This window comes from Muscardinus avellanarius (assembly GCF_963383645.1).
Source record: "Muscardinus avellanarius genome assembly, chromosome: 9".
Lineage (NCBI taxonomy): Eukaryota > Metazoa > Chordata > Mammalia > Rodentia > Gliridae > Muscardinus > Muscardinus avellanarius.
In genome coordinates this window covers 69,260,429-69,275,253 of record NC_137795.1, presented here as the reverse complement: position 1 = coordinate 69,275,253, position 14,825 = coordinate 69,260,429, and the positions used below count along the sequence as shown (strand labels likewise).

The window sequence follows — 14,825 nt, the reverse complement described above, 5'->3', positions numbered from 1 at the left end:
TATATATTGAAACAATTATAGTTTTTAAAAAAATGTGTCCAGTAGACCTAAATAACATGACATTTTAGTAGATAACTCACCATTTTTAAAATATTTGAACTAAATCAGTTCTTTTCTAAGAGTAGGCAATTTTTCATAGCTTTTTTGTTTTTATTTTTATTTTCATTTTTCTCCTTGAAATCCTCTATTTCCACTACATTTCCTCTGGTCTGGAATAGCCTGAAGATACTCTTAGAACACACTAATACAGCTTCTACAATGTATACAATGTATACACTTTTTTTTGTTAAGTTTCACGTACTTATTACTGAACCAACCTGCTAATGCAGATCATAGAAAAGGATCAGATTGGCAATTAAACATGTTCAATTGTCCAGACAGCAGTGACATTTTCAGCTTCATATGGTAAGATGACAGTGGCATTGAGACAGCATAAATATGTGTGCCATTTCATGTACAGTTCCTTATAAACCTGGCTTGGCTCTTCTTCATTGTCTCTCCTGGAGCTATAGTGGTTTCCTTACCAGTTTTCAAAGGAATCCAATGGGAAATGGGACAATTTTGCTTTTGTTTCTTGGCCTTTTAAAAGAGCCTGTGCTTTAATGTAACACTCCTGGCTTTTTTGCTTGTCACTTCAGTTGGAAAGAGACATCATGTGCATATGTGTCACCATTAAAAGTGGAAGAGATATGACTCAATAAAACTTACCTCTCTAATATGACTTTATGGATGATGCTAGCAAATGGAGATCTTAAAACGTCTTAATGTTTTTGGCCAAAACAGGACATCTAAAATACTTGGAAAGTTGGAAGATCATAAGCTACAAATTGATTATAGTCAAGAGAAGATTCTAGAAGAATGCAAAAGAACTACAGTGAACTTCACAGTGGACATAAATAAATAACATTAGGGGCTGAACTGGAACTTTCTTCTTGATCTTACAAGTTTTCTATTTATTTTTTCATGATCTTCACTGTATTAAATTCCTTTCTTATTTTACTTCATACTAAATTAAAGGCAGGAAAAGGTTTTCAGAAACGAGACACATGCAATTAATTAGGGTGCTGGACAGTCGAGAATTTTGTTAGTCAACTATGTACACATAGTAATTACTGTTTCTGAGGCAAGGGTAATTTTTTATATAGTTGTAAAATTCCATTGCCAAAGAAACATTAGGAACTTTGTGTGGTTGTATAAAAAGCAACTAATTTTTAAAAGAATAAATATTTTAAAGTCAGTAAAACAAGAAAAAAAAAGAAGAAGAAGAAGCCAGATGTGGTGGCACATGCCTTTTATCCTAGTACTTGGAAGACCAAGACAGGAGGATTGCAAGTTCAAGGAGAGCCTGAGAAAGTAGTGAGACTTTCATCAAACTAGCAAGACCCTGTTTCCAAATAAGGAATAAATTGGTCTGGGGGTGTAGCTCAGAGGTAGAACACACCTGGGTTCTATTCTCAGTACAATAATGTACATGATGTACACTCACAAACATATCAAAATCAAACACTAAAGGCCGGGCGTAGTGGCGCACGCTTATAATCCCCGTGCTTGGGAGGCAGAGACAGGAGGATCGCGCAGGTTCGAAGCCAGCCGCGCGCGCTGGCTTAGGAGACCCTGTTTCCAAATAAAAATATAAAATAGGTCTGGGAGTGTAGCCCGGAGGTAGAAGGGCTTCTAGGAACCCCAGTATCACAAAAAAAAAAAAAAATCAAACACTAAGTCAAACATGAGAAGGAAGGAGGGAATGGGAAGGGAATTGGGGAAGGGCCAAATCAGTGATATATGCATGTATGCCTCTACCATCTTGTACTCCATTAAGATGTATGACTACAATGCACCAATAAAAAAATAAAAAATAAATTAAAAAATAAAAAAGAAATGAGACACATGAATTCAAACACAAAAATCTTAATCATAATACCAAAAATCCTAATGTAAAAGTGTGCTGAAAGAAGAGGGCACTTTATTGCCCCAAGTGAGACTTTTAACAGTTAGCTTCATGTGCCAAACACAACAACCCAGAGGTTCCATATGATCATTGCAATTGCTAGCTACTCGGCATTAGTATGGAAGCTATCTTCCTCTAGAACTGTCTTGAATCAATGTTGTCACTATAACAGTAAATCCTGCTATCATGGAAAGCAAGAGATAATCTATAATTTTCTGGAATATTGCTTCTAGCAGAATTGTTTCCTATAGCCACTGATAAAGTTATCTTGCAAAGTCACATATCCACCCAAGAAAATTCAGAGCAGAACTTTCCTACTTATTGGATAGTTATTTCCACCACTGAATACAGATGGCTCTACTAAGGTAAAGAGTCATTCCATTCTCCTGCATTACTTTGTAAATAAATGTGACCCTCAAAGTATGTACTAATGAATCATCCATTAGTTCTTGTTTTAGTTTTATTGTTGTTTGTGGACTTGGGCATTTTTACTTGTTTTCTTTGTATTTAACTGCCCTATTATTTTCAGGATCACAAATGATTCTTGGCAGTGATAAGAAATAACTGAGTATTTTTTCCTTTAGAACCCTTATCCATAATATTAAAAACTGAACAAAAAATTGTATTAACTTTTCTTGGCGAGGGGGACCTCCCATTACTTTAGACCAGGGTTTATCACTCTTTTCACTCTTAGCGCTTAGAACCAGACAATTCTTTCTCAAGGGAGGCCATCCTGTACACTAGGTGTTTAATAGCACCCCTGACCTCTACCCATTGAATGCCGTCCGAGTTGTGACAACCAAAAATGCCTTCAGATGCTACCAAATATCCTCTGGAGAACAAAACTGCTCCTGTTTGAGAACCAAAGCATTAGAGAAAAAAGGCTGAGGGACTCCTTCAATATTAATCACTGAGCAGCACTCTCTGGGTAAAGATATCCTCTCTCTTTGCAAGTGGCCTGTGAACTCTCAGAACACTGCACTTTTCTCCTCTGTGGACAAGGAGTAAGGACGGTGGGTTGTAAGCTACTCCTCAGTGGACATGTGTGATGGCCTAGCATGTGATGCATTCCAGTAAGAAAACACTTGAACTTCGAGAGCTTTCATTTTAAAATAAAACTGCCCTTCCTTTTAATATGGTACATCTGTAAACTATAACTTTCTCTTTCTAAGAAAGGATGCTAAGTATTGGGGGAGACATAGAAATCTAGAGAGCCAGTGTGGTAGCACATGCCTGTAATCCCACTAGCTGGGAGACTGAGACAGTAGGTCCAAGGACTGCAGGTTCAAGAACAGCCTCAGCAACCTAGCAAGACTCTCTGCACCCTAGTGAGGCCCTGTCTCCAACCAAAAAAATTTTTTAAAAGAGAGGAAGGCTGAGGATGTAGCTCAGAAGTAGAATGCCCCCTGGGTTCAATCCCCTATACCAAAACATAAATAAGGTAAATACAAGATAAAGATGCTGCCTTCTAAGAAACTATAAACAAACTGCACTTAAAAACTATCATTTGGATCTCGTTTATGGACCAAGAAGGCATTTTACAGCCTTTAGCATCATCCAGATTCTTATAAGTTAATGATAAAATGATACATCTTTAGATTTTAGAAAAGTTATGAACCTAATTCTACCTAACTGTCCACAATAAACCATTTTAGTTGGGGCATAAATAACACTATGTATACACCAGTACAACATTACCTACTTCATCCAATGCTGAGACTCAGAAGTGAGAAAACAGTTTAAAAAGACTCCAGACAATTCACACAAAAGGCCATCTCCCAGGAAAACAAACATCTTAGGTGCGAGAAACTCATTTAAATGACATCCTCTCAATAATAATGTCCTCAAAGGAAAAAAGAAATCGCCTGAAATGCATCCACACCTCTTTACAACTCTCTACAGTATGAACAGAAGAACCTAGAATGGAGAGAGGAAAATAAAACATCATTCAATGTGGCTCTTTATGCTCTAATTGCTCACTTTAGAATTTTTATTTATTTTATTTTATTTTATTTGGTACTAGAGATTGAACACAGGGACATTCTACTCCCAGCCCTATTTTATTTTTAACTTTGAAACAAGGCCTCACTAAGTTGCTGAAGGTTTCTCTAATTTGCTGAGGCTAGTTGCAAACCTACAGCCTCTGGTCTCAGCCTCCCAATTACTGGGAGTACAGGGATGTGCCACCACGCCTAGCTTCACTTTAACACTTTTAGTACAAAAGAGAAGCATCTCACTCAGTCTTCAAAAGAACTCACTCCCAAAACTGCTCATGAAAAACCTGCACAAATCTGACTTTCAATACAGCCTATGTCATCAAATCTTTCCTTTGGTGGTACTGGGGTTCCTGGAAGCCTTTCTACCTCCGGGATACACTCCCACGGGCTACACTCCCAGATCTATTTTTTAACTTTTTTTTTATGTGGAAACAGGGTCTCTTAAGCCAGCAAGGCTGGCTCCGAGCCAGCGCGATCCTCCTGTCTCCGCCTCCCAAGTGCGGGGGTTACAAGCTTGCGCCACCATGCCCGGCTGGGATTTTCTTTCAACATTCACTATCTCACTACTCATTACCACCGAGATACCCCACAGACACTTCAGGACCATCTACTAACAGTTATGTTATTTAAATATTCAGGATAGCAAGCACTGTGTTCAATGCTTTACATACATAATGTATTCGATGCTTATAACAACCCCCCATGTTAATAAAGAAAATGCAGATATGAAGCCAGGTGTGATGATGCATACTTATAATCTTAGTACTTGGGAGGCTGAGACAGGAAGATCACAGGTTTGAAGCCAGCCTCAGCACTATAGTGAGGCTCTCAGCAACTTAGGGAGACCCTGTTTCCAAATAAAAATTAAAATAGGGATGGAGGTATGCCTCAGAAGTATAATGTCCCTGGGTTCCATCCCCAGACCCCCCCCCCAAAAAAAGAAGGAATGTAGGAAGGAAGGGAAGGAGGAAGGAAGGGAGGGAGGAAGGAAATGCAGATCTGAAAGGTAATTTGTCCAGGTCACTTAAGTGCTAAGTATCATAGTTTAACCCAGGTCTCTCTGCTCCAAAGTCTATGTCCTTCGCTCTGAGCTATGCTTGCCTCAGTATCCAAGTCTGAATCATCTTCCCCAGTATGCAGCCTCCATTCTCTATCAGGAAAACGTATAATAGCCCAACCAGGTGTTACATACAGAAACGTAAGTGTAACCGACTTCAACTTCTCCCTTGAGCCCATGTTCACCCACCACTAACTCCTGCAAATTCATATCTCATGAAACATTCAGCCTCTTTCTATTCCCATTGCCATTAATGGTGTCTGCTCACCAGCATCTCCACTATAATTACTACAACCACCTTGGGTATCTTTCTAACACAGTGGACGCTCTCTGTAGCCAATGTTTGTACCCAGTCCTCCAGAAGTACTCTTTTAGACCATACCTATTTGGAAAAGGTATTAATTAATAATTATTAATTATTAATTAATTGATATAAATAATTAATTGATTAGATTAGATTAATAATGATTAATTAGATTAATAATGAATAACTAATTAGATTAGATTAGATTCCCCCAAGAGCTAGTCACAAAGCCTGAGATAACCAGGTAAGTCTATATAAATAATAAATCAAGCCAGGCATGGTGGCACATGCTTGTAATCCCAGCATTTGGGAGTCTGAGACAGGAGGATCACAGTTTGAGGACAGCTTCAGCTACTTAGTGAGGTGCTATCCAATTAAGTGAGATCCTGTTTCAAAACAAGGAATTTTTTAAAAACTGGGCTGGTGTGTAGCTCAGAGGTAGAATGCCCCTGGGTTCCATCCCTGGTACCACCAAAAACAAAAACAAAAAAACAATAAATTAGCAAATGTTTAGCTACAGAAAAAGTGTTCTCATCAAAGAACAGAATACAGTTGTATTCTGAAAGTTTTCCTATTCATGGCTCCAGTAATCCCTTGTCAAGTAAATAAACTTTGGAGTCCAGTGTATTGGCACATACCTGTAAGCTACCTGCAGAGCTGAAAGAGGTGGATGACAAGGTTAAAGCCAGCCTTGGCAACTGAGGAGACACTGTCACAAAATAAAGTAGTCTGGAAATACAGTTCAGTGGTAGAACAGTTATCTTAGCATATGTGAGGCAGAGGGCTCAGTTCTCAGGACTCCAATCAACAAACAAACTTTGGGCTAGTCAGATCAACCCCAAATGGATCTAATCTGTTCCCTTCTGATTTGAAACTTTAGGCTGGATGGTGGAAACAACCCAAACATCCATTGATGGAAAACTGAATGAACAAAATGGGGTATATCCATACAAAGGAGTATTATTTGGCCTTCAAATGGAATGAAATTCTGATACATGCTACAACATGGATAAACCCTGAAGGCATTATGTTAAACAAAATAAGCCAGACATAAAAGGATAACTAGATTTCAGAGTATTCAAGGTAGTCAAACTTATGGAGACAGAAAATAAAGCAGCAGATACCAGGAGTTGAGGGGGGGAACATAATTGGACTATTGTTTAATGGATACAGAGTTTGACTTTGGGAAGATAAAAAGAGTCTGAGCATAGATGGTGGAAAGGTTACAAAACAATGTGAATGTACCTAATTTACTGAATTGTGCACTTAAAAATGGTTAAATGCAGCTGAGTGTGGTGGCACACACCTATAATCCCAGTATTTGGAAGCTGAGACAAGGGTATTGCAGACTGGAGGCCAGCCTTAGAAATTTAGCGAGACCCTATTTCAAAATAAAAAGGACTTGGGGTATCTCTCAGAGGTAGAATGCCCCTGGGTTCAATCCCAGTACCACTAAAAAGAAAAAATAATGGTTAAATAGTAAATTTTAAACCAGGCATGATGGCACATGCTTATAATCCAGTACATGGAAGGCAGAGACAGGAGGATGGCAGGTTTGCTGCCAGCCTCAGCAAATTAGTAAGACCCACCACAACTTAGTAAGACCCTGTTTCAAAAATAAAGAATTAAAAGAAAAATAGAGCTGATAGTATAGCTCAGAGGTTGAATGCCCCTAGGTTTAATTCCCAGTTCCAGAAAAAAAATGGTAAATTTATGTATATTTTATTAAAAATAATAAATAAAAGTTTAAGGTTTAAAGTAGAAATGTTGCTTGTTCCAAAAGCAACTTGATTAGGATATTCCAAGTCATTCTTCATTCTAAATTCAGAATGTTACTCCTAAAATGTCAAATTGATCTTTTCACGACCCATCCAACACTCTCCCGCATCCCTGTTAAGCCCAAACTCCTAAGCACGGCATATAAGAAAATATCCCAATATCTGGTCTTGGCTTATCTTTACTCTTAAGGCTTATCAATCCCCATACATCTTACTATATCTTCACTGAAGTCTTAGTCAATGTATAGTTGGATTTTCTATCCTTAGCAAATAGCAGAATTCCCACACTGGTTATTTTAAAGGACATTTGTGGTACAAAAAGCCAAGTGTACACCTTTTGAACAAAAAAAAGCCAGAAATAATATCAGAGTATGTATTTCTTACAATTGGGCAAATCACTCTCAGTACAATGTGAAGCAGCTGGATTAAATATTTTTTAAATGTGTTATTTAAAGGGATTCTTTTGTCTGTCTTTTTGGAACCAGATATTGAACCCAGAGCGCCGCACCTGCAAAGCAGGTGCTTTGCCACTGAGCTACATCCTGGACCCTAAATGTGTTATTTAACATATGGTCAACCCAATAAGAGATGAAGAAAATCAACAGAAGCCAAAACAGACAAGAACCTACAGTTTCACCAGGTTATATGCAAGTACTTTAACTAATGTTTTCCCTAAGCCATTGCTGATTTCTAATGCATAAAACCTGAATATTAATGAGAGAGGTCATCAATTAGAACTGAAAAGGATTTGTAAAAAGAACAGAACTTCTAGTAACAAAAAGTGTTGAAATTAGAAAGAGGAAATGGGCATACAAAACATTAGTAAACTGGAAGGCAGGAAAAATTACCCAGAATCAAAACCACTGGAACTGGAATTATACTGGAATTAGAAAACACTGGAATTATAAAACAGAGGTCAAGAACAAGTGAGGTCATTCTTCCATCTAATCAGAGTTCTAGAAGGAGTTAGAATGACAGAGACAATATGGAAAGGGATAATGGTTGGAAATGTCCCAAGACTGATAAAGGCAGGAATTATCAGATTAAAATATCAGATAAAGTATATCTACCAGTGAGCTAAATAAGAGAAATTCACACCAGGATACACTGGCAACAAAACTGAAGATCACCAAACCTCTAAACGGTAAAGTTCCAAAGTGCTGTTTTAAGTGATCTTGCTCATCTCTGTTTCTGTTGTTGTTGTTGTTGTTGTTGTTGTTGTTGTTGTTGTTGTTGTTTTGCAGTACAGGGGATGGAACCCAGGGGCAGTCTACCTTCGAGCTGCACTCCCAACCCTATTTTTTATTTTTTTTATTTTTTTTTATTTTTTTGGTGGTACTGGGGATGGAACCCTTCTACCTCCAGGCTACACTCCCAGACCTATTTTATATTTTTATTGGGAAACAGGGTCTCTTAAGCCAGCGCGGCTGGCTTCGAACCTGCACGATCCTCCTGTCTCCGCCTCCCAAGAGCGGGGATTACAAGCGTGGACCACCACGCCCGGTTTTATTTTTTATTTTGAAACAGGGTCTCACTGAGTTGCAAAGGGCCTCACGAAGTAGCTGAGACTGTCCGGGAACTGCAAGCCTCTTGTCTCAGCCTCCCGAATGCTGGGATTATAAGCATGTCCACCAAACCCGGCTACATCTCTGTTCTTTAAAAAAATGTTTTTGCAGCCGGACATGGTGGCACACGCTTGTAATCCCAGCATCTGGGCGGCTGAGACCTGGAGGATCGCGGTTTGCAGACAGCCTCGGCTACTTAGTGAGGCCCTCTGCAACTCAGTGAGACCCGGTTTCAAAATAAAGAATAAAAAATAGGGCAGGGGGTGTAGCTCGGAGGTCAAATGCCCCCGGGTTCCATCCTGAGTACCAATAAATAAATAAATAAATAAATAAATAAATAAATAAATAAAATTGTCCCTTTAGCTGTAATAAAACAATTATCTTAGCATCTGATACTTTAGGGACTTCTCTTTTTATATAAAAATTACTATTAAAGGCATTCATTTGTACCCTACCCTATATAATGCACATCAAATTCTTTTCTGAAGAAGTGCTAAAGTGCAAAAGACTAAGGCTTTACCCAGAAATGTAAAAGAGACTTTATTATATGACTTGCACCCATACAACCATTTTTCTTTATGTCAACCTACTTTTGTTTGATGCAATCCTTGTTTGTTTAGTGAAATCCTTTAAACTCATTTTAGTTACAACGGGATTAAGACAAATATATTAAGTGCTAAATAAACACTGTAGGAAACGATCATCTAAACACAGTACATAAGATTTCAATCTTAAATTACCACATATACTCTCAGAATGGATCTCCTTCTCTTAAGGCAATTGTGGGATGAAATTAGGAGACTTTGCCTAAGTGTCTAAATTTGAATGATGACGACTCTGTGGCTTTGGTAAAATTCACAGACTGTTTCCACAAAATTACAATATCCAATTTAAATTTTTGTCCAATTTCCGCAGCAACGTTTAAGGTGCTGTTATGTGCATTCATTTTGAAATCTCCCAGGGAAGGCAAGTACCAATGCCAGAAGATGAAACCCTGAGAATCAACAGCCACCGTCTTCGTACCATACCAAAAGCCAGCAATAGATTTGAGAATCCATCCCCCACCAAAAAAACAACAACACCCAAAAAACCAACAACAACAACAAAAAAAAAAAACTTGTAAAAGATTATTATCTTCCAGGCCTCTAGCTCTCCAATCCAGAGTGCTAGAATAGGAAAGCAACGGTGGAAAGGCTTCAGAGGGGTTAAGTCAGTTAGGACCTTGCAAATCAGTCTAACCACCTCGTTTAGCAGATGGAGAAGGCCGGGCCCCCAGGAAGAGAAAAGCGCACTTGCTGGAGTCTCAACAGCCTGTTAAGCCGGTCTCCTCTGGTCCTGCCCAGAGGCCCTCCCTCTACCCACCCACAGCAGATTCCACTCGCCACTAACGCCGAAGGGGGATGACAGGACGGACTGTTCCCTAGACTAGGCCTTAGGTAATTCGTCCAACCTCTCTTCTTACAGAGGGGAAACCGAGCTGTGAAGTGACGTGGCCTCGGGGAGGAGGGCATGAATCGACCCTCCACCACCCTGCAGCAAAAGCCTGAAGAAAGTGATGACGATCGCGGATGACCCCCTTTCTGGCTTCAGGAAGGTGGGTGTCACCAAAAAAAAAAAAAAAGGAGGTCCGACTCCTAGATTTCATTTAGCAAGCATCCCACTGCCTCCCACGCAGAATCGGGAAGGAGAGAGGCCGAGTAAACTGAACTGTCACCACCTGGGCGTAGCATCCAGCACACCGTGGCCAGAGCCCGCGCCCCACTCCCTCCGATCTCAACTCCGTCGGCGCCGGGAAGGGAAGGGGCAAGGCTGCGGCGCCTCCCGCCAGAAGAGATACCTGAGGCTCGAGCCGCAGTCCGCCGGAGCCGGGCACCCACTTCCGGGACCAAGCCGCCGCAGGTAAGCCCACGATCACCGGAGGGTAGTCTCGGGCCCCACCCCCTCCGGATCGAGCCCCACTGCCCACCCCGCCAGGACCCCGGCGACTTCCGGGACGCCACGCGTCACCAAGCAGCTGATCCCCACTTCCGCCGCATCCCAGCCGCCGCACCAACCCGGGCCGCGAGAGCGAGACAGGAGTCGCAGCTTCCGCGTACTTGATTGGCTGAGCTGGCGCGCTACTCTTCGCTGATTGGTACCGGGGAGACCTGCCCCACAGCCGCCCGCGGGGCACCAGTTTTAGTCTTCCTTCTTTTCCCGCCGACCAGAGGCGTCATCATGGTGGACTTTATGGAGTTGCCGAAGTCTCGCATCAATGCCAGCATGCTAGCCCAGTTCATCGACCGGCCGGTCTGCTTCGTAGGGAGGCTGGAAAAGGTGTGCGGGCTCCTCGATGTGCAGCCGGCGGGAGGGGCCGCGGGACTGCCGGGCTGGGGGGGGGGCGGGAGTTAGAGGGTCACGGAGGGAGGAGGGCGGGAAGCCCCAGAGCACCGATTGCTTTATTTTGCACAAGCCTTATTTTCCCATACTTGTTCAAGCCTTACAGCTCCATTTTGGCTCCAGGCTTATGGCGCAAAAACGAACTGATTTTGAATGCTCTAAATTCTAAAATCCAGCGCCCCTCACCGCTATTAACATAACGGAGCTGATTCCCCTGACTACTTTCTTCTGAGTTTGGGGTGAAGCCAGAGTTGACTGATGGTAGTGTTTTAGTCTTCTTGATTCCTTGCAATTATCTATTCTAGAATAGCATTCCTAGTTGAAGTCACTTCACCATAAAACATCCCTTGATCATCCCTTAGCAGACTGTTATCCCAGTGTTAGGGTGCAGCCCCCTCCCCAACCCTACAGGCAAGAAATAAGCCCAAAGTCTCCCAATTAGTGACCTAAGAAAGCCACTTATAAAGGCTTCTTTATTAGCTCATTTCATCCACCTATCCTCTAAGTATTACTCTGACTTAATAGGAAAACTGAGCAAGAATGGTTAACTAATAAATACCAGGGCCACAAAAAGTGGCAAAGCTGGCATTCAAACCAGATGACTGCACTTTTTGCAGCTGCCACCCAGGGTAGAACCTAGATTTTCTGCCCGCATTTGTTCATTTCATCATGCCTAATTTTTAAAACGTCCTCAGTGAGGCATACACTATCTAAATCATGAATGCCATCAGATCCCACTGCTAGATTGTATGGGCCTTGTTTTGTTTGTTCTTAGCTTTTTTTTTTTTTAACTAATAACATGGGATCCACTTACACTAAAAAAGTATGTATTGTTTATCTGAAATTTGAAACTAACTGGGCATCCCATCACTTGATCTGTTGGAAAAACAAATGCTAGACTAAGTTACTGTGAGAATTTTTTTAATTATATGTTTCTTTTGTAGATTCATCCCACTGGAAAAATGTTTATTCTTTCAGACGGAGAAGGAAAAAGTGGAACCATTGAGTTGATGGAGCCAGTATGTTTTATCATTATTAACACTGTATACATTATATTTAGTTCATCACCTTGGTTTTGGTTATTTCTGATTTTTTTGGAGTGGATGTATAAGGGATGAGCTTGTAAAACTTTCCTAGCTTTAAAGTTGTCTCATGTCATATATCCCTTTAGGTTTCCAACTAATAAATCTTTGGGACTCTGATTTTTTAATATAGCCTCTAAGTGTTGGTTGGACAACAATTTTCATTCTTTACCAAAGACCATAAAATCACATTTAAAAATCTTCTGTTTAAGTAATACTTTTTCCTTCCTTGAAAGTTCTTTCCTTCCTTTTTTTCTTTTTAAGACAGGGTCTTACTAACGTTTCCAGGCTGGTCTCTTAACTCCTGGAGATCTGAGCAATTCTGCTTCAGCCTCATGAGTAGTTAGGACTAAAAGCATGTGCCACCAGCTTTATTTTAGCTTTATTTTTTATTTTCGCATATATTTTCATTTGTCGTTTATTTTTACATTTCATGTTCGGGTATCTTGAAAACATTCTTTGGTCTTATAGGAAGATAAAAGTACATGCTATTTATTTGCTGGGCATGGGGCACACACTTGTAATCCCAGTGCTTGGGAGACTGAGACAGGAGGATCGCACAGGTTCGAAGCCAGCCTCAGCTACTCAGGCTCTCAGCAACTTAGTGAGACTCTACTTCCAAATAAAGTATAAAATAGGTCTGGGAGTATAGCCCGGAGGTAGAAAAGCCCCTGAGTTCCATCCCCAGTACCACACACACAAAAAAGTACATGCTATTTAATGTATACAGAGCACATTTTTTAAAATATAAATTATTAAATGTTCCACTCAAAGATCTTTTCAAAAATTACTGCTTGTAGAAACTCATGACATTCTCATCGCCTTTGAGTTTGTTTTCAAGCTAAATGTTTAACTGTATCTTTAGACCTGGAGCTACTACCAAAGATAATAGGACTTGTAACATGCTGACAGTTAAGTATACAAACATTTTTTAACAAGATACAGTTCAAATTTTACATTGAATTTTTAACTTATTTGTTATCATAAATGATTAGTAAACTATATAACAATTTAAAGATGAGTAAACTATTTAACAGTTTTCCATATTAATTGTCAACTAAAAATGTGGAAACAACAACTTAACTGTTTATTCAATATTTTAGCTTGATGAAGAAATCTCTGGAATTGTGGAAGTAATTGGAAGAGTAACGGCCAAGGCTACCATCATGTGTGCATCATATGTCCAGTTTAAAGAAGATAGTGTTCCTTTTGGTAAATGAAATCTTCTATTATTTAGTTGTTTTTTATAATTAAGAAAAATGATTTCATTTTTTAATTTGTTGTGTATTGGTTCTTAATATCAGTCCTGCAATATTTTTAATTTCTCTGGTTTTCCAGTTCCATAGGAAATTAGGTTAGTAAGATTAGTATTTTGTGTTTGTTTGTTTGTTTGCTTTTTGGTGGGTTTTGTTTTTGTTTTTGGTGGTACTGGGGTTCCTGGAAGCCCTTCTACCTCCGGGCTACACTACCAGACCTCTTTTTATATTTTTATTTGGAAACAGGGTCTCTTAAGCCAGCGAGGCTGGCTTCGAACCTGCACGATCCTCCGGTCTCCACCTCCCAAGCGCGGGGATTACAAGCATGCGCCACCATGCCTGGCAAGATTAGTATTTTGGAAAGAGAATTTTTTAAATATGATAAAAAAAAATTATTTTGTTTTAACATATGAACTGAAGGCATAGAGTAAGGCAATGCCTAAACATGATCAGGCAGAAATTGCCTGTGTAATGTACAACAAGATGGATGATCTCGTCTCCATCATCTTCTTTGATGGTCTTTTGTCTCCCATGTCTTCTTTTTTTATTTTTTTGAACCATGGTTAAATAAATACGATGATTCATATCTCATTTTTAGAAATTGGATAGTAAAAAGAAGTTGACCTGTAAAAAGGAGAGAAAAGAGAAACAGGAATCTGTTAGATAGTAATTTATGTTACAGCTTTCTACTGTGAATTAAATGTTTGTTTACATGTTTCTTTCAGATCTTGGGCTCTATAATGAAGCTGTGAAAATTACCCATGAGTTTCCTCAATTCTTTCCATTAGGGGTTGTGCAACATGATTGATCTAGAATTTTCTTATGATTGCAAATGGCCACATTGAAGACTATTAAAGGAGTTAAAGGAGACTTTTGATATTTGATGTGGAGACAACCATGATTTCTAATATTTAATTTGCTCCTTTTTAAATTTCATTTACTGAACTTTAATCTAATCCGCAATTTTTGGTGGAACTGGAATATTGACACTTCTCCCTAAGTCCTTTTGTAAAAATTTGCCACTCCAGTATATTGTCAAATAAGATGTAAGATCAGAGCAGTTGTTGTAAGTTCTATTTTATTAATAAAAAAAATGCATCTACTGGTCATTTCATTTTTATTCTTTTAGTCACATAATTCCAACACAAACTTGTAATATCATAATCATAAGGTCCAGTCTTAGACATCAAATGAAAGCTTGGACCAACTGTGTTAAGGATTTTTTCGCCATCTTACAAATTCTACCATGTTAATTATTTTTCTATACTGTAGTTAGAAAATAATTCTGACAAAAGAGTAGAACTCTACATCTTTTTAATATGTTAAGTATTTTCTTTTCTGGGTTTTAAAAGTGAGCATATACCACTGCCACATGATCATAAAAGAAATGGTGAAATTGTGTGATTTTTTTTTTCTTACTTTCAATTGTAATTATCCTTAAAATTAATTTTCTGTCTAC

The 14,825-nt window shown here is 39.4% G+C and overlaps 1 protein-coding gene across 1 annotated transcript; it reads left to right on the top strand.

Moving 5' to 3' along the window:
- Nucleotides 1-10,866: 10,866 nt before the first annotated feature.
- Nucleotides 10,867-14,174, top strand: RPA3 (replication protein A3; the record flags this gene model as incomplete). The annotated part of the gene is made up of 4 exons (XM_080701718.1): nucleotides 10,867-10,965; nucleotides 11,973-12,047; nucleotides 13,214-13,322; nucleotides 14,092-14,174. 4 exons carry the CDS (start codon nucleotides 10,867-10,869, stop codon nucleotides 14,172-14,174), a joined length of 366 nt encoding a protein of 121 aa, XP_080557844.1.
- Nucleotides 14,175-14,825: the final 651 nt, after the last annotated feature.